The sequence below is a fragment of the Alexandromys fortis genome, unplaced genomic scaffold, assembly GCF_014885135.2.
Source record: "Alexandromys fortis isolate MF-2015 unplaced genomic scaffold, M_Fortis_MF-2015_v1.1 scaffold_413, whole genome shotgun sequence".
Classification (NCBI taxonomy): domain Eukaryota; kingdom Metazoa; phylum Chordata; class Mammalia; order Rodentia; family Cricetidae; genus Alexandromys; species Alexandromys fortis.
The window spans coordinates 365,006-388,477 of record NW_026068299.1 but is presented as its reverse complement, the minus strand read 5'-3'; the positions used below and the strand labels follow the sequence as shown (position 1 = coordinate 388,477).

At 40.3% G+C, this 23,472-nt stretch overlaps 1 protein-coding gene across 3 annotated transcripts; it reads left to right on the top strand.

Annotated features, from left to right (window-relative positions):
• Window positions 1-4,960: 4,960 nt before the first annotated feature.
• Window positions 4,961-10,738, top strand: LOC126494993 (leukocyte immunoglobulin-like receptor subfamily A member 5). Of its 3 annotated transcripts, XM_050132606.1 has the most exons (6): window positions 4,961-5,078; window positions 5,248-5,283; window positions 5,453-5,737; window positions 5,876-6,181; window positions 8,203-8,253; window positions 8,392-10,738. In XM_050132606.1, exons 1-6 carry the CDS (start codon window positions 5,045-5,047, stop codon window positions 8,508-8,510), a joined length of 831 nt encoding a protein of 276 aa, XP_049988563.1. In that variant the 5' UTR covers window positions 4,961-5,044; the 3' UTR covers window positions 8,511-10,738. The 3 variants fall into 3 exon arrangements, with proteins under 3 accessions (XP_049988563.1, XP_049988566.1, XP_049988565.1); XM_050132609.1 differs by lacking the exon at window positions 8,203-8,253; XM_050132608.1 differs by lacking the exon at window positions 5,248-5,283 and having other exon boundaries at window positions 4,966-5,078.
• Window positions 10,739-23,472: the final 12,734 nt, after the last annotated feature.

Below are 23,472 nucleotides of genomic sequence, written 5' to 3'. Positions count from 1 at the left end.
CAACTTTTTTAGCAAACTTGTGCAAACACTTTGGAAATCAGTGTGATGGTTTCTCAGAAAATTGGGAGTCAATCTACCTCAGGATTCAGCAATACCTCTCTTGGGAATATACCCAAAAGATGCTCAAGCATACTACAAAAGAATTTATTCAACTATGTTCATAGCAGCATTATTTGTAATAGTCAGAACCTGGAAACAACCTAGATGCCCCTCAATGGAAGAATGGATAAAGGTGTGACACATCTACACATTAGAGTAGTACTCAATGGTAAAAAACAATGACATCTTGAAATTTGCATGCAAATGGATGGAACTAGAAAACACTATCCTGCGTGAGATAAGCGAGACCCAAAAATATGAATATGGTATGTACTCACTCATTAGTAGATACTAGCCATAAACAAAGGCTATTGAACCTATAGTTCATGATCCTAGAGAAGTTAAGTAATAAGGTGATCCCAAAGAAAAACATATATAGATCCACCTGGAAAACTGAAGCAGACAAGATTGCCTGACAAAATTTGGAAGCATGGGGGCGGAGGTTTGAGGGAAGGGGAGAAGGAGAAGATGAGGGGAGAAGGAGAAGAGGAAGGGAGAAGGGAAGGGTTGAGGAGAGCTTAAGAAAATGGGATACTTGAGAACAGGAGTATTCTGGGAAGAAGGAAACACTTTCCAGAGTCCTGCCTAGATTACAGAAGAAGCAAGATGTGACCTACCCCCACTGAAAAAGATACCAAGCCATGTGGCTAACATAGACTAGAATAATGGGCTAATATGAGTTATAAGAGCTAGTAAGGAGCCTGAGCTAATGGGCCAATCAGTTTATAATTAATATAGATCTCTGTGTAATTTCTTTGGGGGTTACCTGCTGTGGGAACTAGGTAGGACAGAAACCTCAACCAGCAAGCCACCATGTTACAGAATGGCGCCCCCGTGGATAACTGTACCCACAGAAGGCCTGAGAAAGCTTGGGGAAGAATAGAGTAAAGCATGTTGTCTTGGTAGTAGCAATTTCTCGGGTCTGCTCTGCTTGTTAGAGGCAAGCAAGTGCTCTCATTTAACAGAGGCTTCCTGACTCAGCTTTAGCTGCAAAACCCTGCAGCTCTTTAAAGAGGTCCTGCCACAAAACACTCAAATGGTATTTAAATAAATGGTATTGACAAATAGCTGACTGCATGCTGTTTGGATTTTAGCTGTAGCAGGAAAAAAAGCCATGCTGTTTTAAAATGCCAGCTTTCTGGCCCATCCTGACAGTACAAACTCTGACTCTTTCAGGCAGGCAGTCTTACTACGGAGCATTTGAATGTGGTTTGTGAGCAGAATGCTGCAGCTTGCTTGTTGGCAAGCTTGAAACAATTTTGAAACACCATAGAGCTGTGGCAATAAACATGGCTCCAGCTGGTACCTCCACCATGAGCCTGGAATCTCACAAAGGTAAGGAATGGGCTGGATCCAGCCATCAAAGCCACAGCTTTAATCCTATTCATATTCCTTAGTAAATTAAAGACTCATGTGGTCAGAAAAAGAGAGAGATATACAGTAAAGATTCATTCAAAGATGAAGGAAACCTCTAAATGGTTTAATGTGTGTTAAAAAAAATATATGCAGGCTAAAGGTTAAAGTCCTTAAAATAAAAAAGAAAGAAAGAGAGTAGTTGGGTGTAGTGGTACACACCTTTAATCCCAATGTTTGTGACGCAGAGGCGAGACCTCTGCAAGTTCAAGATGTGGCACTCAACTTCTCCCTCCAACAACAAATTTTCTAAAAAGAGCATGTGGATTTTTCACTAGGGGAAGTATAAAAACCACAGCTTCCTAGGATGGTTTCGAGTCTTTAGTTAATCAGTATTCTCTTGTGAGTTTCAGAACTGATAGGATGGGGGTCATCCCATAGTCCCTGTCTTAGTAGTTGTTCGGTTGGAAGTTATAATTTCTTCCTGGCTTACTAGTGGGATATTATTACTTTATGAGGGAATTTCTAAGGATCTCAGAGTTAAATTTGAACTTTACAGTTATGTCCTGCTAGGATGGTATGCATATCAGGGCCAGAGAAGTTTATAATTTCCCTCTGGAGACAGAGTTTGATTATTGAGTATCCAGATCTTAAGATGATGCTGAGCTTGGTCATAATAATTTTTCCTAGTAAGGGAACAGGGAATGAGGCACAATTAGAAATCAGGAAATAAGAGTTTAATAATATTATTAAGATAAAAGAAGAATAAGGTAACATCTCTGCCTTCCACTCCATTGACAGTTGTGAAACCAGAGGGGATGACTATCTGCAAAAACAGTTAACAATGAGTACTCTTCCCCGAATCAATTCCATAGGAAATTGAATTTTCTTGCTTGTGATTGCCAGAGTAACCCAGAGTTCCTCAGTGGTGAGGATGATGTTCTCCAGGCCTTCATCATCATCCTTTTATTCCATTGTCATTAGGTTTAGTAGTTACCTGGTTCCATTGGAACTTGAGGGTTACCTTTGACCCTCTTATTGTTAAACACTGAGACTCTTATTTCCCAGACTATTGCAATTTCTAGATTCAAGGACCCCAGTACTCTGTTTCTTTAGTGATATAATTTGTGATATTTCTCATCTAGCTACAGAGAAATTTTCTCAAACTTATATCATATATATGAAACATCTTTTTGATTATATTAGTTACTTTTCTACTTCTATGAAAAAACTCCATGGCAAAGGAAGCTTATAGAAGTACACATTTAATTTCAGAGGGTTGAAAGGCAAAAGCATGGTGGCAGGAACAACTGAGAGCTCACATCTTGACCTGCAAGAGAACACTGGCAATGACATGAGTTTTTGGAATTTCAAAGCCTGCTCCCAGTAACATGCCTCTTCCAAGAAAGCCGTAACTCATTATCTTTCTCAAACAGTTCAACCCATTGAAGATCAAGTATTTAAATATGTGAGCCTATGGGGCCCATTATCATTTAAACCAGCACATTGATTATCCTTCTTTTATTTCTCATGCACACACCGAATCACGTTAGTTGGATGGGTATATCAATTTCCAGGAATTTATCCTTATAATGAATTATCACCCTTAGGGAAAGGTGAAACCTCTCCTTTAACTCTTATTTAGAGAGTAGCACAACACATGTGCCAATTGTAGGATGTTGAAAAGCCACAGTCAACACCAAGAAAGAGGCCATGCATTTTGGGTCAACTCCATTTAACCAAAGTATTTATGTTTCACAAGGCTGGAGACATCCAGCATCTAAAGGAGAGAATCTAAAGGGGGCCCAGTCTGAAGTAATCAACCTCACGCTGCTCTTCTCTCACATAGAATGCCTGTTTTGGGGAAAGTCAGACCAAAAACTGCAATTTATTCTACATTGTAAGTCATCATGGTTCTCTATTCTGTCCATTTATGCTTGCAGTGGCCTGTAGAATGAGTTCTGGTACTGTTTCCAGATCTAGATGATCTTTTTAAAAGTCATTGGTTTAAAGAAGAGTTACAATTTCTGCTTGGCATGGGGGTACTCCAGGACTCTTGACTCTGGAATCCCAAGTGATTTTCATTGGAGGTGTTCCTTTTCCTGGCTCCCCAGCATTCTCCAGCTTTTTCTCACTGAAAAAAAAATGGAGTTGCTCAATTACATGGTTTTGTTCCTGGATTACAGATTGTTTGGCCTCTGCTTTGAAAGAACTTTCTGTTCTGTTTTGTTCTCGTTCACAACCCAGATGCTGTCGCATTCAATGGCGCCTTTCAGCTCAGTTCAGCTTAGTCTAGTTCAGTTCAGGTCAGTCATACTTAGTTATTTAGTGTGCTGTGGTGTCTCATTTATTTCAGAGCTCTGTTAGAATAGATAACATGAGCTCTACTTTAGTCAAAAAGTCCTCATGAATGTTCTGAAAAAGGGTTGTGATGATGTTTATAACTCGATGAAAAGAAATTGAAGCATTATTATAACCGAGCCAGGCTTCTTTATGTTTTGGGCTCCAGGAGAAATGATCAATTACTGTGCTCTACATTATAATGCCATTTTACAACTAGAGTTGGTTTCCAAGGCTTGGGGAAAAGGGAAATATATTAAGCCTACACAGCAAACTCTATTTTCCTACCTTTCAACATTCGCTTAAGGAAGTTTCTTCTAAGCACTTGCATATTCTACCTTGTTTGTGCCAAATGGGTGGTATCTGAATTACTGCAATTGTTTTATGTCTCCATTTGTCTCTAAAATGGGATGAGTCAAGACTTCATTTGCCTCAGAATTCCTGAAAAAAAAAAGAAAGATAAACAACAGACAGCCTGTCCTTAGAACCTCTCCTATACCACCTGGATGCTTAAAAATTGTCCTTAAAGGGTTGCCTTTGCTCTCACACCTTGACATCTGTCATTTGCTCCACCTCTCATAATAGTATTATAGATCCCATAGCAACAAGTAGACAACAGGAAGTGGAGACAAACCACATGGTGAATCATCATGACTTCAGATAAAATTGTTTAGAGACAAGGGACATGAGGCATTCAAAGTAAGCTCAAGGTATCGATGGTGGAACATGCTTGTGATTTCCAACAATGACACACTGTATTACAGGCAGTGGAGATCTTCCCATGTCCACTCACACCATGCTAGATACAAGAGAGACAGAGAGCTGCAGCAAACATGTAAAGGCACAGCAGAGGATTCTGGGGTCTGCAGTCCCATGGCCTTGCCTAAATGAGATTGGCACATCAGAGGATTCCCTTCTGGTGGGCTGACATCTGAACTTCAATTGCAACTTGCTGCTCCTCTGGCATGGTCAATGACAGTTCTGTCCTCAGTGTGATAAGTGAAGTTGGGGTAGATATAATCTCTATAAAAAAGTACTAGAGAGCCTGAAACCAACATAAGGCATAGTACTGGGGAAATGAAAGCCAGTTGTGTTGGAAGATACTTCCTTTTCCTGTGGTGCTGAAGAAATGGCCATCATGTGATGGGGAGTACTGAATTCCCTAGGCCACACCTTGTATTGCTTGTCCATATGGTCAGACACTCTGGCCCTGCTGCTAAGCACAGTTGTGTAGCCACTGGAAGGAGATGCCATGACTACTGCCTCCACTGCCCTGCTCTATCTTGGTGAGATATCAATAGTGGACAGGGATACTGTGATCTGGTGGTGGTGGTGAACATGCTTCAAAGAGAGACCCTGATTCATCAGGAAACCCTAGGGGTGCAGGAACTTCTGGAGAGGGGAGGATCTTCTCTGATTTGAGGGGCAAAGGTCACACAGAAAATTCTCTTTCAGGGCTGAGCCTGATCCCCATGACCTATGTACCAGCAGGTGAGTGTGGCTAATGATGCTTCTTTTGTAGATCAGGAGCAAATCCTCGACCAGGGGATAAAGAATTACAGATGTGAACTACTCCTGGTTCATTCTCAGAGGTTTTTGGGACTGAGGGATGCGATTAGGGTGCCTATGCCCTGTGATCAAACTGGTGATTTCCTTACAGAAATTATGGGCAAACCCACACTCAGAGCTCAGCCAGGCTCCGTGATGACCAGCGGCATGCAATTGACCATTTCATGTGAGGGAACCTCTAGCGCCCAGGAATATTATCTCTATAAAGAGGGCAGTCCAGATCCCTGGCAACGACAGAGCCCTCTAGAGCATGGGAACCAAGCCGAGTTCTTCTTCCCGTCCTTTCATCCAAACGATGCAGGGAGATATCGCTGTTACTATAGGACCCACACTGGCTGGTCAGAGCGCAGTGACTTTCTGGACTTGATGGTGACAGGTAAGTGAAAACCCAGTTTCTCCATTCCAAGGTTCTGTCCTCAGGAGAGTATCTTTCCTTTGCTTTGAAAAGTCCTAATTCTGGAGGGTAAATCCCAAGGTGCTGGTTCTTTTAACAGGATGCCATCTTCTTCTCTAGGACTCTACAGAAAACCCAGTCTATCAGCCCTGCCCAGCCCAGTGGTGAGATTTGGAGGAAATGTAACTCTCGAGTGTATCTCACAGCTTGGATATGATGGGTTTTCTCTGACTAAGGAAGAACAACAGAAAATCTCTTGGACCCTAGACTCACAGTACATATACTCTAAAAACAATTTCCGGGCACTGTTCTCTGTGGGTCCTCTGACCTCCGGACATAGGAGGACATTCAGATGCTATGGCTATTACTTGAATAAATCCCAGGTGTGGTCAGAAGCCAGTGATCCTCTGGAACTCCTGGTCTCAGGTGAGGAAGCCCAGCTTGTGTACTGAAAGATAGTTCATTCGACAAAATACCTAGGGATCTGGGACTCTGAAAATCCCATTGACACAAAGCATGAAGACAATAGGACCCAAGATAATGAAACTGAAAGAGGGTACTGAGAGTGAAACATGAGTTGTCTAGAAGACGGGTGGGTCTTTCTGTTACTCTAGTGTTCCCTCTGCTATTCAAGGATTAGCTCAATGATCTCCATATAATCATGTAGTAAGTAGATACATATGTATATGATAGTTGTACATTATATGCATTATATATGATTTTATATACCTGTAAATCCAGATACTCATTGGAGACAAAACATGGTATTTATCTTTCTATTTTCTATTTATGCTGTTTAATATATTGATCTCCATTTGCAGCCAGGTTTTAAAAATTTTCCTGCGCAAATAATTTTTCCTTCAAATAAATAAATCTAAAATTGCATGGTTACAATAAACTTATTCATATACAAGTATAATATTATTTTGTTATGTTCACATGTATTTATAATTACAGAAATCCATCTACAATTTTATATGGTTATGTATATATGAATATATATAAATGTAACTTATTAATATATGAGTGTTACATTTAAATCATTTCTACCTTTTCCATTCCTCCTCTCACTCTTTCTGTGTTTTCCAAACCCTTTTAACTTTGGCCTCTGATTTTTAATTGTTATTCTTATATACAACACACACAAGCACACGAACACATAAATGCACATCTTATAGCCTAGCTTGAGATTCTTTTGATTCTTCCATTTTCTAGCCTTGTCTCCAAATGATTTTATCTGAAGACCTCACAGATTCACCATGTGGTTTGTCTCCACTTCCTAATGTTCACTAGTTACTATCTGATTTTGTTAGTTTGATCTGACCCCACGATATACAGAGGAACAAGAGACTATAGAATTCAGGTGGTCAATATTTTGGTCTTCTTTAAGCAACCATACTTTTGAAATTTCATGGGTGTAGCTTCCCTCTCTTGCCTAGAAGTCTCTATTGTGTAGCAGTAATCTTGTTCCTCTGGCTGTTGTAACCTTCCTATCTCTCTTACTCAATGTTCCCTATATTTTATATACACAGTTTGTGTTGTAGGAGTACCCATTTGGACTGGGCACACCAAGCTATCTTATTTCTGTTTTGACCAGTTGTGAATTTTTATACTCATCTTCATCTGTAGGAACAGATGCTTCTTTGATGAGGAGACACAGCTAAACTTACTTGTGGGTATAAGGATAAACACTTAGAATGAAGTCAGAAATCACATTGGTTTAGCAACATGGCAGAATTGGTTTCTAATCTAGAGTCCATAGCCTCTCCAGATATGGTTAAAAGTAATATATTTTACATCCATTTTAGTGTCATATTCTTTGATGATTTAGCTTATCTACTTATGAGAACATATCTACTTCATGGACATTGTGAGCACATCTTTAAGTTCTTGTGATCTCATTGTTTGTACTACTAATGATGTGATGATTAGAGAATGAGATGTTAAACAGAAGCATCATGAAAATTGGGTGACTTGAATGCAGGCAGAGAACCCAGACTGTTTTGTGTAACTCATATTCATGGGACCCCGATGACAAGACATTGTCTGCACCTTGGGATCTCAGCTGGTGAATGAGTGCAAACCAATTTCCAGGGGAATTAGCTTCCAGGATTCTTTACTACAGCAGAGCTGGGATCATAGGAAGGCCTTTATATTTTAAACTGGGAGGCTGTATTTTTCCATCTTAGCTTTCTAAAAAACAATGCACTTGGTTCCAATGAAGTACATTGGCCACAAGTTCTAAACTCAGAGCATAGTCATGCTGAAGAAATCAAGCAAAAGCCCAGAAGAAAGCCTGCTATAGCAGAGTAATGATTTGTCCCAGTTCTTTATTATATTTTGTGATGAGCATAATATGCATTTCTAAGGAATAGTAATACACATCTTTGCAAAAACAATCAGTTCTCTTGAGCACTTCACACGTTGATCATGCCTTTGTTTCTCAGAAGTGCCTGAGACCACCAGCCAACCACAAAACATGTCAGAAGGCACAGTAGGTGAGTAAGGAAAATTTTGGTTTGGGCATGGATACAGAAGGTCAAATTGTATACACAGGAGGGAGCTACTCAGAGTGGAAATACAATTACATTCTGGTGGCTGTGTATGGTCCTGACCTGTTTGTCCACAATCTCCAGTCTCACAGCCTCAAGATCACACAGTGGAGAACATCATTCGGATGGGCGTTTCTGGTTTGATTCTCACAGTACTCGGGATTTTGCTGTTTGAAGCTTACTACAGCCGGAGAAGACCTTGATTGCATCTTAGAAGTGAAGACAAGAGATGGCCACAGGCTTGCATTGTTACTATCTGAAAAATAAATTTGTGAATCTTAGGGATTTTTATAAGAAAATTCAATGTTTAATATTGGGAATCACTTGTGAGAAAAGATCCAGGAATCAAATGTGTTTTGGATGCAGGAAAGCATCTAACTGTTGAGTTGGAGACCTCTTCCAACATCACATTAAGGCTTGCATTCTCTACCTTGCCGTGGACTTTGAGAATTTTTTCTCCCCTTCCCTTTTACAGGGGAACTTATTGTCCCATTAGTGAAGTTTGGTCCTGAACTTTGTATATCTTCTCCTTTCCCAAGTTTCTTGTCATACTTTATTATAAATTATCATATTCCCTATTACGAGCATCTGCTTTTGTGGAGGTTTTTGTACTAGGAACAAGGAATTTGACTCAATAACAACAACAAAAATATTAATGAACACAATTCAGATTCCCAAATGCTAAAATAACTGAATATAAATGATGCTCCCAAATTCTGTACTTTCCCTTAGATATCCTACTATGCACATTCATTGTGAGGTTCTTGTTAATTTATAAAAAAATTACTGTCTAGTGTTTAAAGGAGCTATGAGTGGGACACTGTTGATATAGTTTCAAAAAATCATTTTTTTAATTGTTGCTCTGTGACTTTTGCTGATGGATATGTATAATCCTTTGCATTCCTGTATTCCAAGGTCAGTCAGATCCATGAAGGGAGAAACAAGGAGTAGTGAAAATAGCAGACCATGACCACCTTTGCCCTCTTTGCCTATTTCTGTGTGAGGAGGCAGAACACCACCAAATGCTGACAAATTTTTGCATTCTCACAGTAAAAGATATTTGTTTAGTCCTCAATTAATTATCGAAATATTTGAGGTCCATGAAGAGGGCACAGATGTTTTATGCATAGCAGACGTTTTGTTAAGGTCAATTTGTACATTTCATTGTTAATTATGTAAAAACTGGAGTATGGGGCTCTGAAGATGCAGAGACCAATGGAGATAAAACTAAGATACTGTTAAGAAGGAGATGGTGAGCATGAGGACTTAAAATGATCTAGTCACCACAGAGGTATAGAGAGTCTGGACAGACCTTCATGGCTCCTGAACTTTTAATGTTTCTTATGCATTATCTTCATTAAGGTGATTAATGCGGGAAATCACATTTTAACTGTGGTAGGAACTATTTTTGGGACAAGGAGATAATGGTGTGTATAAAATGAAGAAGTGAACTCAGCACCAGCATGTAATTATTCATCCTTTTCTGCTTCTTGTATGTGGATATAAAGCTTCTGGATGCTTCAAGTTTCTGTAGACTTTTAATCAACTGTACCCTGCAGCTGTGAGTTATATAAGTATTTTCTGCATTAAGTTGCTTCCACTTCTGATGTTTTTATTTCATCACAGTAGCAGGAAACGTAACACAGAGAGATCTTTGATTCCCCTCACTTAACAATATTTGCGTGTTGACCACTCAGGGTTATGCCTGTTTTGTACAGGCAACCACACTTACTATGAGCACATTCCTACACTGTGACATGTGTTCAGGAGATGGTATTTGACAGCACTACTTTTCTTCCCTCACCTTTATTCTTTAGCATTCCCTGAACCATGGAGAGGGGGATACAGATGTGCTGATTAGGTCAAAGCATTCCATGGTCACACATTTTCTACACATTTACATGCTACAAGTTTGTACTATAAATCTACTATTGGCAATTGCATACACAAATGTCTAACTAACACTGAGCCAAGTACTAATCCCTTCATTTAAACATAACTAATGCAGTATGACACCATGTGAATTAAGCAAAAATAAGAATAGCAGATTCTACACAAGCGTAGAATCTTCCTGCTGTGGATTTTTGACCCAGTATTATACTACAAGACAAAAATGCTCTTCTGTTAAACATACATCAAATAACATAAGAAAACAGTCATGTAGTACAGTTAATAAAAGCCTAGCGATATAAATTGGGGTCCAACCTGAATGTCAGAAAAGCAAAACAGCCAGCCACAGCTTTTACCTCTACCTCAGCCCTAAACGATGATCCAGCCTCCAGGAATCTCATAATGAAACTGTGTGTAAGAGCTGTCCCCTCCTGTTTTATATTCCTCCCTAGTGCTAGAATTAAAGGTGTGCACTATTACTGCATGTTTTCTATGGCAAACTTGTGTGGCTACTGGGAATAAAGGTGTGTGTCACCACTGCCTGGTCTGTAAGTCTGGTCAGTATGGCTGTTTTACTCTCTGAATTTCAGGCAAGCTTTATTTATTTTTTCCTTTTTTAATTAATTATATTTATTTACTTATTTTTTATCTTTATTATTTTTCCTCTCATTCCTTCCCCTCCTGCTTCCCCACTCACCCTCCTCCCTCACCCTCCCTCCTTAAGAAAGGGCAGGGAATCCTGCCCTGTGCGAAGTCCAAGGCCCTCTCCTCAACATCCAGGCCTAGGAAGCTGTACATCTAAAAAGACCAGGGTCCCCAAAAGCCAGTACATGCAGTAGAAACAAGTCCCGGTGCCTTTATCAGTGGTTTCTCAGTCAGTCCCCATTATCAGCCACTTTCAGAGAGTACGGTTTGATCACATGCTCGTTCAGTCCCAGTCCAGGTGGATTTGATGAGTTTCCATTAGGACAGGCAATCTGCCTCAGCAGGTGGACCAATTCCTCATGGTCCAGACTTCCTTGCTCATCTTCTCCCTCCTTCTGCTCTTCAACTGGACCTTGGAAGGTTAGTCCATTGCTCTGATTAGGGTCTCTGTCTCTATCTCCATCTGTCACTGGACAAAGGTTCTATGGTGATATTCGAGAAAATCATCAGTGTGATAGTGAGGCAAGGGCAGTACAGGCTTCCTCTCCTCTGCTGCCCAAGGATCTAGCTGTGGACATCCCTGTAGACATCTGGGATCCCCTCTAAAGCCAAGTTTCTTGCCAACCTTAAAATGGCAAGATATTTTCTTCTCTGCTCCTATGTCCGCCCTTCCTCAATCTCCACCCTTCCACTCCCCCAAGCTCTCTCCAGTCTTTCCCTTTTCCCTTCTCTCTCCTCCTTTCCCCTTCCCCCAGGCCCACTCCCACCCTCATGCTTCCAACTTTTGCCCAGCAATCTTATTTTCTTCCAATTTCCAGGAGAATCTATATATGTTTTTCTTTGGTCCACTTTGTTATTTGGCATCTCAAAGCTTGTGAACTATAGGCTTAATGTCCTTTGTTTATGGCTAGAGTCCACTCATGAGTGAGTACATACCATATTCATCTTTTTGTGTCTGGGTTATCTCACTCAGTAAAGTGTTTTCTATTTTTATCCATTTGCATGCAAAATTTAAGATGTCATTTTTTTACAGCTGAATAGTACTCTAATGTGTATATTCCACAATTTCTTTATCCGTCCTTCCATTAAGTGGCATCTAGGTTGTTTCCAGGTTCTGTCTATTACAAATAATGCTGCTATGAACATAGTTGAGCAAATGCTTTTATAGTATGATTGGGCATCTCTTGGGTATATTCCCAAGAGTGGAATTGCTGGATCCTGAGGTAGGTTGATTCCCAGTTTCCTGAGAAACTGCCACACTGATTTCCAAAGTGGTTGCACAAGTTTGCATTCCCACCCACAATGGATGAGTGTGCCTCTTATTCCACATCCTCTCCTGCAGAGGCTATCATTGGTATTTTTGATTTTAGCCATTCTGACAGGTATAAGGTGGTATCTCAAAGTTGTTTTCATTTGCATTTCCCTGATCGCTAAGGAGGTTGAACATGACCTTAAGTGTCATTTGGCTATTTGAACTTCTTCTTTTGAGAATTCTCTGTTCAGTTCAGTACCCCATCTTTTAATTGGGGGTAATTAGAATTTTAATGTCTAGTTTCTTGAGTTCTTTATATATTTCGAAGATCAGACATTTGTCTGATGTGGGGTTGGCGAAAATCTTCTCCCATTCAGTAGGATGTCTTTTTGTCTTAATGACTGTGTCCTTTGCTTTACAGAAGCTTCTCAGTTTCAGGAGATCCCATTTAATCACTGTTGCTCTCATAGTCTGTACTACTGGGGTTATATGTGGGAAGTGGTCTCCTGTGCTCATCTGTTGTAGTCTACTTCCCACTTTCTCTTCTATCAGGTTCAGTTAGGTCGGATTTATATTGAGGTCTTTAATCCATTTGTACTTGAGTTGTGCATGGTGATAGATATGGATCTATTTTCATTCTTCTTCTACATGCTGACATCCAGTTATGACAGCACCATCTGTTGAAGATACTTTCTTCCATTGTATACTTTTAGCTCCTTTGTCAAAAATCAGGTGTTCAAAGGTTTGTGGGTTAATATCCAGGTCTTCGATTCGATTCCATTGGTCAACATCTTTGTTTTTGTGCCAATACCAAGCTGTTTTCATTACTGTAGCTCTGTAATAGAGTTTGAAGTCAGGAATGGTAATACCTCCAGAAGTTCCTTTATTGTAGGATTGTTTTGGCTATCCTGTTTTTTTTCTATATAATGTTGATTATTGTTCTCTCAAGGTCTGTGAAGAATTTTATTGGGATTTTGATGGGATTACATTGAATCTATAGATTGCTTTTGGTAGAATTGCCATTTTTACTTGTTGATTCTACCAATATAAGAGCATGGGTGATCTTTCCATTTTCTGGTATCTTCTTCAAGTTCTTTTTCAAATCCTTAAAGTTCTTGTCAAATAGATCTTTTACTTCCTTGGTTAGTGTTACCCCAAGATACTTTATGCTATTTGTGGCTATCGTGAAAGTTGAAGTTTCTCTGATTTCCCTCTCTGCTTCCTTTGTGTATAATTGGGCTACTGATTTTTTTGTGTTGATCTTGTATCCTGCCACATCACTGAAGGTATTCATCAGCTGTAGGAGTTCTTTGGTAGAGTTTTCGGGATCACTGATGTACACTATCATATGTTTGACTTCTTCCTTTCTGATATTAGTATAGCCATACCCACTTGTTTCTTAAGTCCATTTTATTAGAAAACCTTTTCCCAACCCTTTACTCTGAGGTAGGGTCTGTCTTTGTGGTTGAGGTGTGTTTCTTGTAAACAACAGAATGTTGGATCCTGTTTTCATATCCATTCTCTTATCCTGTGCCCTTTTATGGTTGAATTGAGTCCATTGATATTAAGTGATATTAAAGACCAGTAGTTGTTAACTCTTTTTTTGGTAGTAGTGTTTGTGTATTTCCCTTCATTGAGATGTGCTGGTGGAGGGTTGTCCAATGTCTGTGTTTTTGTGGGTGTTGTCAGCTTCCTTGGGTTGTGGTTTTCCTTTTAGTACTCTGTAAGGTTGGGTTTGTGGCTACGTATTGTTTAAATCTGTTTTTGTCCTAGAATATCTTGTTTTCTCAATTGATAGTGAAAGAAAGCTTGGCTGAGCATAGCAGTCTGGGCTTGCATCCATGGTCTTTTAGTGTCTGCAGCACATCTATAAGACCTTCTGGCTTTCATGGTTTCCATAAAAAAGTCAGGTGTAATAATGATAGGTTTACCTTTATATATTACTTGGCTCTTTTTTTTCATCTCTTAATATTCTTTCTTTATTCTGTATGTTTTGTGTTATTATTTTATGGTGAGGGGATTTTTTTTGGTCTAGTCTATTTTGTGTTCTGTAAGCTTCTTGTACCTTCATACGAAAATTTTTCTTTATGTTGGGGAAGTTTTCTTCTATAATTTTGTTGAATATATTTTCTGGGCCTTTGAGCTGTAATTCTTCTCCTTCTTCTACTCCTATTATTCTTATGTTTGGTCTTTTCATGGTGCCCCAGATTTCCTGGATGTTTTGTTTTAAGAATTTGTTGGATTTGCTGTTTTCTTTGATCAGTGCATTTATTTCCTCTATAGTATTTTCAGCATCAGAGATTCTTTCTTCTACCTCTTGTATTCTGTTGGTTATACTTGTCTCTGTAGTTTCTGTTTGTTTACCCAGATTTTCCATATCCTGCCATCTCTTGGTTTGTGTTTTCTTCATTGCCTCCATTCCAGTTTTCAAGTCGAACTGTTTCCATTACCTGTTTGATTGCTTTTTCTTGGTTTTCTTGGGTATCTTTGAGAGATTTATTTATTTCTTCTAACTTTTTGTTAGTCAGCTGACTGCTCAGGCACACACTCACCCCTCCACATGGATCTATGTTCTGGTACAGGCCAGGCAAGCTTTCTTCACAGATGATAGGGGAGCAGGGAAGCACATATCTTAGTTATAAGAGCCACCTTAGTGTTGGCAAGAGACTTGAACCTAGAGTGGCTCCCAGGAGCCCAAGGCGATGTCCCCAGTTAGTCCCTTGGGAAGCTGAGGATAGGGAACCTGAACTGACCCTATCCTATAGCAATACTGACGAATATCTTTCATATCACCATAGAACCTTCATCTGGTGATGGATGGAGATAGAGACAGAGACCCACACTGGAGCACTGGACTGAGCTCCCAAGGTCCCAATGAGAAGCAGATGGAGGGAGAACACGAGCAAGGATGTCAGGACCACGGGGGGTGCACCCACCCACTGAGACAGTGGGGCTGATCTATTGGGAGCTCACCAAAGCCAGCTGGACTGTGACTGAAACAGCATGGGATAAAACCGGACTCTCTCATCATGGCGAACAATGAGGACTGATGAGAAGCCAAGGTCAATGGCAAGGGGTTTTGATCCTACTTCATGTTCTGGCTTGATGGGAGCCTAGCCAGTTTGGATGTTCACCTTCCTAGACATGGACGGAGGGGGGAGGACCTTGGACTTTCCACGGGGCAGGGAACCAGGACTGCTCTTTGGATAGGAGAGGGAGGGGGAGAGGAGTGGGGGGAGGGGGAGAAGAGTAGGGAGAGGGGGAGGGAAATGGGAGGCTGGGAGGAGGCGGAAACTTTTTTTTTCTTATTCTCAATAAAAAAAAAACACAGATGAACTATCACTACATAGTCATGTCACTGCTCCACCAGTAGGCAGATCGAGTCTCTCCAACAGGTATTATAGTACATAGTCTTCACAGATTGTAGGATTGTTGTTGACTTTTCTCCCATAGCAGTTTACACAACACATTCTGGATTATGAGACTAGTGAAAATAGGAAAATTCCAGCTCATTTTAAGCTTGATTTCTTAATGTTCTACAATGAAAGTTCATGATATCTTCATTAATTGGGTCCTATTATTTGACGAGAAATTAAAATTGATGAAATACCTTGTTTCATTTTGGTGGGTGCTTCTGGGTTCCCCTTGTCTGACTATTCTGACTCCAAAATATTCTAATCTGAAAGTTCTGTTTAAAAACCAGTTGCTTCAATGACATCTTGATTTTGCATGAAAGTGGATGGAAATAGAAAACACTATCCCGAGTGAGGTAACCCAGACCAAAAAAGATGAACTTGGGATGTACTCACTCATAATTGGTTTCTAGAGATAAATAAAGGTCAGTGAGTCTATAATTTGATCTCCTAAAGAAGCTAAATAAGAAGGTGATCCCAAAGAAAAACATATAGCTATCCTCCTGATTATGGGAAGTAGACAAGATTGCCGGGCAAAAAATGGGATCTTGGGGGAGGGGGTGAGGGAGGTAAGGGGAGATGGGGAGANGTGAGAAGGGGAGGATGGGGAGAGCTTGGGGGAATGGGATGGTTGGGATAATGGAAAGATGGATATGGTAGGAGGGAAGTATATATCTTAATTAAGGGAGCCATTTTAGGGTTGTTAAGTGTCTTGACTCTAGAGGGGTTCCCAGGGGTCCAAAGAGATGTCCCCAGCTATTTCCTTGGACAGCTGAGGATAGAGAGCCTGAAATGTCCCGATCCTATAGCCATACTGATGAATATCTTGCATATCACCATAGAACCTTCATTTGGCAATGGATGGAGATAGAGACAGAGACCCACATTGGAGCACTGGACTGAGCTCCCAAGGTCCAAATGAGAAGCAGAAGGAGGGAGAACATGAGCAAGGAAGTTGGGACCGCAAGGGGTGCACCCACCCACTGAGATGGTGGGGCTGATCTAAGGGTAGTTCACCAAGGCCAGCAGGACTGGGACTGAAAAATCATGGGATAAATCCGGACTCTGAACATGGCAGACAATGAGGGCTGCTGAGAAGCCAAGGAAAATGGCACTGGGTTTTGATCCTACTGCATGTACTGGGTTTGTGGGAGCCTAGCCTGTTTGGATGCTTCTTCCTAGACCTGGATGGAGGGGGGAGGACCTTGGACTCCCCACAGGGCAGGGAACCCTGACTACTCTTTGGACTGGAGAGGGACAGGGAGGGGAGTGAGGGTGGGAAGCAGAGAGAGGGGGAGGAAAAAGGGAGGCAAGAAGGAAGCAGAAATTTTTAATAAAAATCAGTTGCTTCTGGGAATTATCCTTCTATGCAATTATCCCCTATTATAACTCTCTTTATATTGATTTTATTTTTTTCATGCTTAGATCATTTTTATCATCTAACTATATTATAATTTCAAAAAGATTAAAAAAGAAATGTATTTTAAAATGGCTAAAGTCTCATTTGAAAACTTGCGTACTTTCTTTTTTTATTTTTTTATTACTTAAAATATACCAATCCAAATTTTTACTCCCTCCTCTTTTTCCACTCCCCTCTCTCTCACTCCACAGACCCTCCCATCCCACCTCCTTCCAATCCTAAGAGAGGGCCATGCACTTTGCCCTGTGGAAAGTCCCAGGCCCTCCTACTACATCTATTTTGAGCAAGGTTTACTTCCATAGGAAATAGGGTCCCAAGAAGCTGGTACATGCAGTAGAGACAAATCTCAGTGTCACTACCAGTGGTCCTTCAGTCTGCCCCAACTGTCAATTCCCTTCAGAGGGGCTTGGTTGTTCCCATACTCATTCACTCCCAGTCCATTTGGAGTTGGTGAACTGCCATTGGCTCAAGCAAACTGTCTCAGTGGATGAACCCCTCATGGTCTTGAGTTCCTTGCTCATACCCTCACTCCTTCCACTCTTCAGCTGCATCTTGGGAACTCAGTCCAGTGCTCTGATGTGTGTCATTGCCTCTGTTCCCATCTGTTGTTGGATGAAGGTTATATGGTAACATTTAAGATAATTATCAGTCTGACTACAGGGTAAGGCCAGTTCAGACACCCTCTTCTCTATTGCTTAGGGTCTTAGCTGGGGTCATCCCTGTGGGTTCTTGAGCATGAGCCAGTATTCTTGCTAACTCCATAATGGCTTCCTTAATCAACATATCTCTTTCCTTGCTCATATCTGTTTTTCCTCCATCTCGATTATCCCAATCCTTCAAATTCTTTTCAACCCATCCTTTTCCCTTTCTTTCTCCCCCCCCCCCCCGGTCCTCCAGCTCTCAAATTTTTGTCTGATTCCAATTTCCAGGTGGGACAATATATGTTTTCTGTGAGTTCATCTTATTACTTAGCTTCTCTAGGATCATGAATTCTAGGCTCGATGCCCTTTGTTCATGACTAGAATCCACTAATGAGTGAGTACATACCATATTCACTTTTTGGGGATTCTGGGTTACTTCACTCAGGATAGTGTTTTCTAATTCTATCCACTTGCATGCAAAATTTAAGATGTCATTTTTTTTAACTGCTGAGTAGTACTCTAATGTGTAGATGTGCCACACTTTCTTTATCCATTCTTCAGTTGAGGGGCATCTTGTTTGTTTCCAGGTTCTGGCTATTACAAATAATGCTGCCCCAAACATAGTTGAACAAATGCTTTTGTAGTATGATTGAGCATCTTTTGGGTATATTCCCAAGAGTGGTATTGCTGGATCCTGAGGTAGGTTGATTCCCAGGTTTCAGAGAAATGGAGACATTGTTTCCAAAGTGGTTGCACAAATTTCTATTCCCACCAGCAATGTATGAGTGTTCCCCTTGCTCCACATCTTCTTCATCATAAGCTATCATTAGTGTTTTTGATCTCAGCCATTCTGACAGGAGTAAGATGGTATCTCAGAGTTGTTTTATTTGCATTTCCCTAATAGCTAAGGAAGTTGAACATGTCCGTAAGTATCTTTTAGCCCTTCTTTTGAGAATTCTCTGTTAGGTTCAGTAAACTACTTTTTAATTGGGTTATTTAAATTTTTATGTTAAATTTCTTGAGTTTTTTTAAAATATATTTTGGACATCAGACCTTTGTCTGTTGTGGGGTTGGTAAAGATTTTTTCTCATTCAGCAAATTTTGTCTTATTTACTGTGTCCTTTGCTTTACAGAAGCTTTTCAGTTTCAGGAGGTCCCATTTATTAATTATTGCTCTTATTGTCTGTGCTACCGGGGATATATTTAGCAAGTAGTCTACTGTGCCTATGCATTGAAGGTTACTTCCCACTTTCTCCGCTATCAGGTTCAGTGTGGTTGGATTTATATTGAGAACTTTAATCCATTTGGCCTTGAGTTTTGTGCATGGTGACAGAAATATATCTATCTTCATTCTTCTATCGGATGACGTCCAGTTATGCCAGCACCATTTGTTGAAGATGCTTTCTTTTTCCCATTGTATCTTTTTTGCTTCTTTGTCAGAAACCAGATATTCATAGGTTTGTGGATTAATATTCAGGTCTTCAATTTAATTCCATTGGTCAACATCTCTGTTTTTGTACCAATACCAAGCTGTTTTCATTACTGTAGCTCTGTAATAGAACTTGATGTCAGGGATGGTAATGCCTCCAGCAGCTCCTTTATTGTACAGGATTGTTTTGGCTATCCTGGGTTTTTTGTTTTTCCATATGAAGTTGAGTATTGTTCTTTCAAGGTCTGTGAAGAATTATGTTGGAATTGCATTGTGAAGATTTTGATTGGAATTGCATTGAATCTATAGATTGCCTACAGTAAGAATGCCATTTTTACTATGTTGATCCTTCCTATCCAAGAGCATGGACAATCTTTCCATTTTCTGGTATCTTCTAAGACTTCAAGTTTTTGTGAAATAGGTCTTTCACATCCTTTTTCAGTGTTACCCCAAGATACTTTATGCTATTTGTGGCTGTCATGAAAGGTGATGTTTCTCTGATTTCCCTCTCTGCTTCTTTATCTGAAGCTGAAAAAGCTTTTGACAAAATACAACATCCCTTCATGATAAAGGCCTTGGAGAGAGGAGGGATACAAGGAACATAACTGAACATAATAAAGGTAATATACAACAACCCAACAGCCAACATCAAACTAAGTGGAGAGAAACTTCCAGCGATTCCACTGAAATCAGGAATAAGACATGGTTGTACACTCTCTCCATATCTATTCAATATAGTTTGTGAGGTCCTAGCTAGAGCAATAAGACACCAAAAGGAGATAAAGGGGATACAAATCAGAAAAGATTGCTTCTATCCCAATATGGTATGATAGACCATGCCCTCCTGAAAGATCACTATGAATACCTTCAGAAAATTACTTCATTCAACAGTCAACTGAGATGAACCTAGAAAATAGGTTATACCATGAAAGACCTAAATAACAGTGCCCCTATACAGCAGGAAGCAGTTTGGAGAGAAAAAACTGTGCCCATATTCCCAAATATTGCTTATAATTGTTCTTTTACATTTAAAGGGGGATATGATATAGATATGAATAATTTGCATTGGTATGGATTTTAAGTTCAATTTTGTTCTATGTATATGTATTTCTGATCTTGATTAAGGTATTGTGATTGTGTAGTTCATTTAAAAATGTAACGTATAATTAAGAAATATAGGTTAATAGATAATCATCTATAATAGTCAAGTTTGTAGTCATGTTAGTTAGATTTTCTAGATGTGCATAGATATATTTCCATTAAATAGGCATTCTTAATATCTTTCAAAAACTACAGAATATGGCATTTAATGTTTTAATAGCTTATGGTTTTTCATGACAATGAGACACATCTGCTCCTGGCAGTACCAATCTACTTCAAGAGGAAGACGGGCATCGAAGAAACTCCTTATGGAGTTGGTTAGCCATTTGGGCAAGAAACTGCTCTTGCCTGGACTATTGCATAAACTGGACACAAAGAACCTGCAGAGAAGGACGACTGAATTTGCCTAAAGTTAAGATGATCTTCCGGGGTTTCTGATTCATGAGTCTGAGAAACATTCTACAGGACACAAAAGAAAGTGACTGAACTGTCTTTGGAATTTCCTGCTTCATGGAAATGTCTGCTGGATGTTATGTGATGTGGGAAGGTCATTTGTCAATCTGTTATTTCATTGGTTAATCAATAAAAAAAACTGCTTGGCCTGATAGGTCAGAAAATCAGGTAGGTGTAGTAGAAAGAACAGAATTCTGGGAAGAAGGGAAGTGAGCCAGATGCCATGCCGCTCTTCTCAGGGCCAGATGGGATGCAGCCAGCCACCAGTTCAGACATGCTGAATCTTTCCCGGTAAGACACCACCTTGTGGTGCTACACACATTATTAGACATGGGCTAATCAAGATGTGAGAGTTAGCCAAAGAGGCTAGAGCTAATGGGCCAAGCAGTGTTTAAATGAATACAATTTGTGTGTTGTCATTTAGGGGCATAAGCTAGCCAGGCAGCCCGGAGCCGGGTGGCAGGAACGCAGCCCGCAGCTCTCACTACAGTTATGGGCCTGTAGGCTGAAGATGGATGCCCCAAAATTACAAAAAGAACTTTGGTGACTGTCCAGGCAGCGAGATATTTCTGTCATTTCTAGAGTTTTGGAAGTTTCTTACTTCTTGTTCACTTTGGTAATATTATATCCTTCTAAAGTGTTTGATGGAGTTGAAAAATGGTTCCTTAGTTATGATAAAAGATAAAATAAATATAAATATTGTAACTAATTCTTGTTTGATAACTATTTTGTTATATGTAATTTTACTATGTTAAAGTTAAAGCCTTTCTTTTTTGTTTAACCAGAAAAAAGGGGAAATGATGTGGGAGGGTCTTCTGTTTTGTGTTGATTTCACTGGTTAAATAAAGAAACTGGCTTGGCCTTTTGATAGGACAGAAAATTAGGTAGTAGGAGTAGACAGAACAGAATGCTGAGAGGAAGAAGGCAGTGAGGCAGACACCATGCTTCTCCTATCCAAGATGAATGGTGGTTAGACTCATGCCAGTAAGCCATAGTCAAGTGGCAATACACATTATTAGAAATGGGTTAGATCAATATGTGATAGCCAATAAGGGTCTGGAGATAATGGGCCAGTTTTTAAATGAATACAGTTTGTGAATTGTTATTTTGGGTGTTGAGCTAGCCATGAGGGAGCCAGGCGGGACCAAAAGCAGGCCTGCTCCCCTTTCACAACACATAAGCACTTTCAGTAATGTAGCAGGATACATAATTAACTCAAAAAATCAGGAGCCCTCCTTTAAACAGATGACAAATGAGCTGAGAAAGAAATCAGAGAAACATTATCCTTCACAATAGCCACAAATAGCACAAAATATCTCAGAGTAACTAAAATCAAGCATGTGGAAGACAGGAACTTTAAATCTTTAAAGAAGGAAACTGAAGAAGACACCAGAAAGTGGAAAGATGTCCCATGCTCTTGGGTAGGCAAAATTAACATAGTAAAAATGGCAATCCTACCAAAAGTCATCTACAGATTCAACATAATGCCTATCAAAATCCCAGCAAAATTCTTCTCAGATGTAGAAAAAATGGTACCCAACTTTATATGGAAAAGCAAAAAGCCCAGGATAGCAAAAACAATCCTGAACAAGAAAAGAACTTCTGAATGCATCACAATCCCTGACTTCAAATTCTACTACAGGGCTACAGTACTGAAAACAGCCTGGTACTGGCAAAATAATAGACAGGAAAACCAATGGAACCAAACGGAAGACCTGCATGTCAATCCACACATCTTCAAACACCTGATTTTTGACAAAGAAGCAAAAAATATCAAATTAAAACAGAAAGCATATTTAATAAGTGGTGCTGTCATAACTGGATATCAGCATGTAGAAGAAGTAAAATAGACCCATATCTATCACAATGAACAAAAATCAAGTCCAAATAGATCAAAGACCTCAACATAAAGCCAACTACACTGAACCTTATAGAAGAGAAAGTGAGAAATACACTTGACCACATTGGCACAGGAGACCACTTTCTAAATATAACCCCAGCAGCACAGACACTAAGAGAAACAATTAATAAATGGGACCTCCTGAAACTGAAAAGCTTCTGTAAAGTGAAGGATATTGTCAACAAGACAAAACAATAGCCTACAGAATGGGAAAAGATCTTCACTAACTCCACATCAGACAGAGGTCTGATATCCAAAATATACAAAGAACTCAAGAAGCCTTTGTTTACGAACCACCCAAGCAGCAAGGAGACCTGAACCCGGCACCAGGAGGGACATCACTGGGGTGAGTGAGTTTCTGACCGCGGCAGCAGCCCGGGACAGGGAACTCAGACACCCCTTCTACACTTCCTGGTCATCCTCAGGGGCTACTCTGCCCGATACCTCCTCTCTCTTCCTATCCCACCCAGCTTGCATCCACAACCCTCCCCCCTTCCGTCTGACTCCCTTCCCTCTTTGACCACATAACATCTCCCAGCCCAGCCTGTTAGGGCTCTAGGACCGAATCCCAATCGGCAGGGCAAACGGGAGGGTGCTAGCTCCTTTGCTCCCACTAGCCTGCCTGCACCGAGCTAGGTTGGTCCTTTGTTTACAAGCCACCCAAGCAGCAAGGAGATCCAAACCCGGCACCAGGAGAGACATCAGGCTTGCATCCACCACCCACCAAGAGCGGTCCTAAGGAGCTCCATCTGGACGGTAGTCCATGTTTGGGTGCTGAGGAGTTCCAGCTCAACGGGCCGGTCCCTGCTTCTACACTGAAAAGATACACCCAGAGACACATTCACAGCAAAGACTGGACCAAGACACCAGGCCTCCCCTGGCTCCATTTGAAGGAGGAGATGGGAAGGCGCCAATGCAAGACTTCCTCCAACAACCTGAAAGGCAACATGACTTCACCAGAATCAAGGGATCCCGAAATAAGAAGAATTGTACACCCTACTCCAGAAGAATTAGAAGAAAT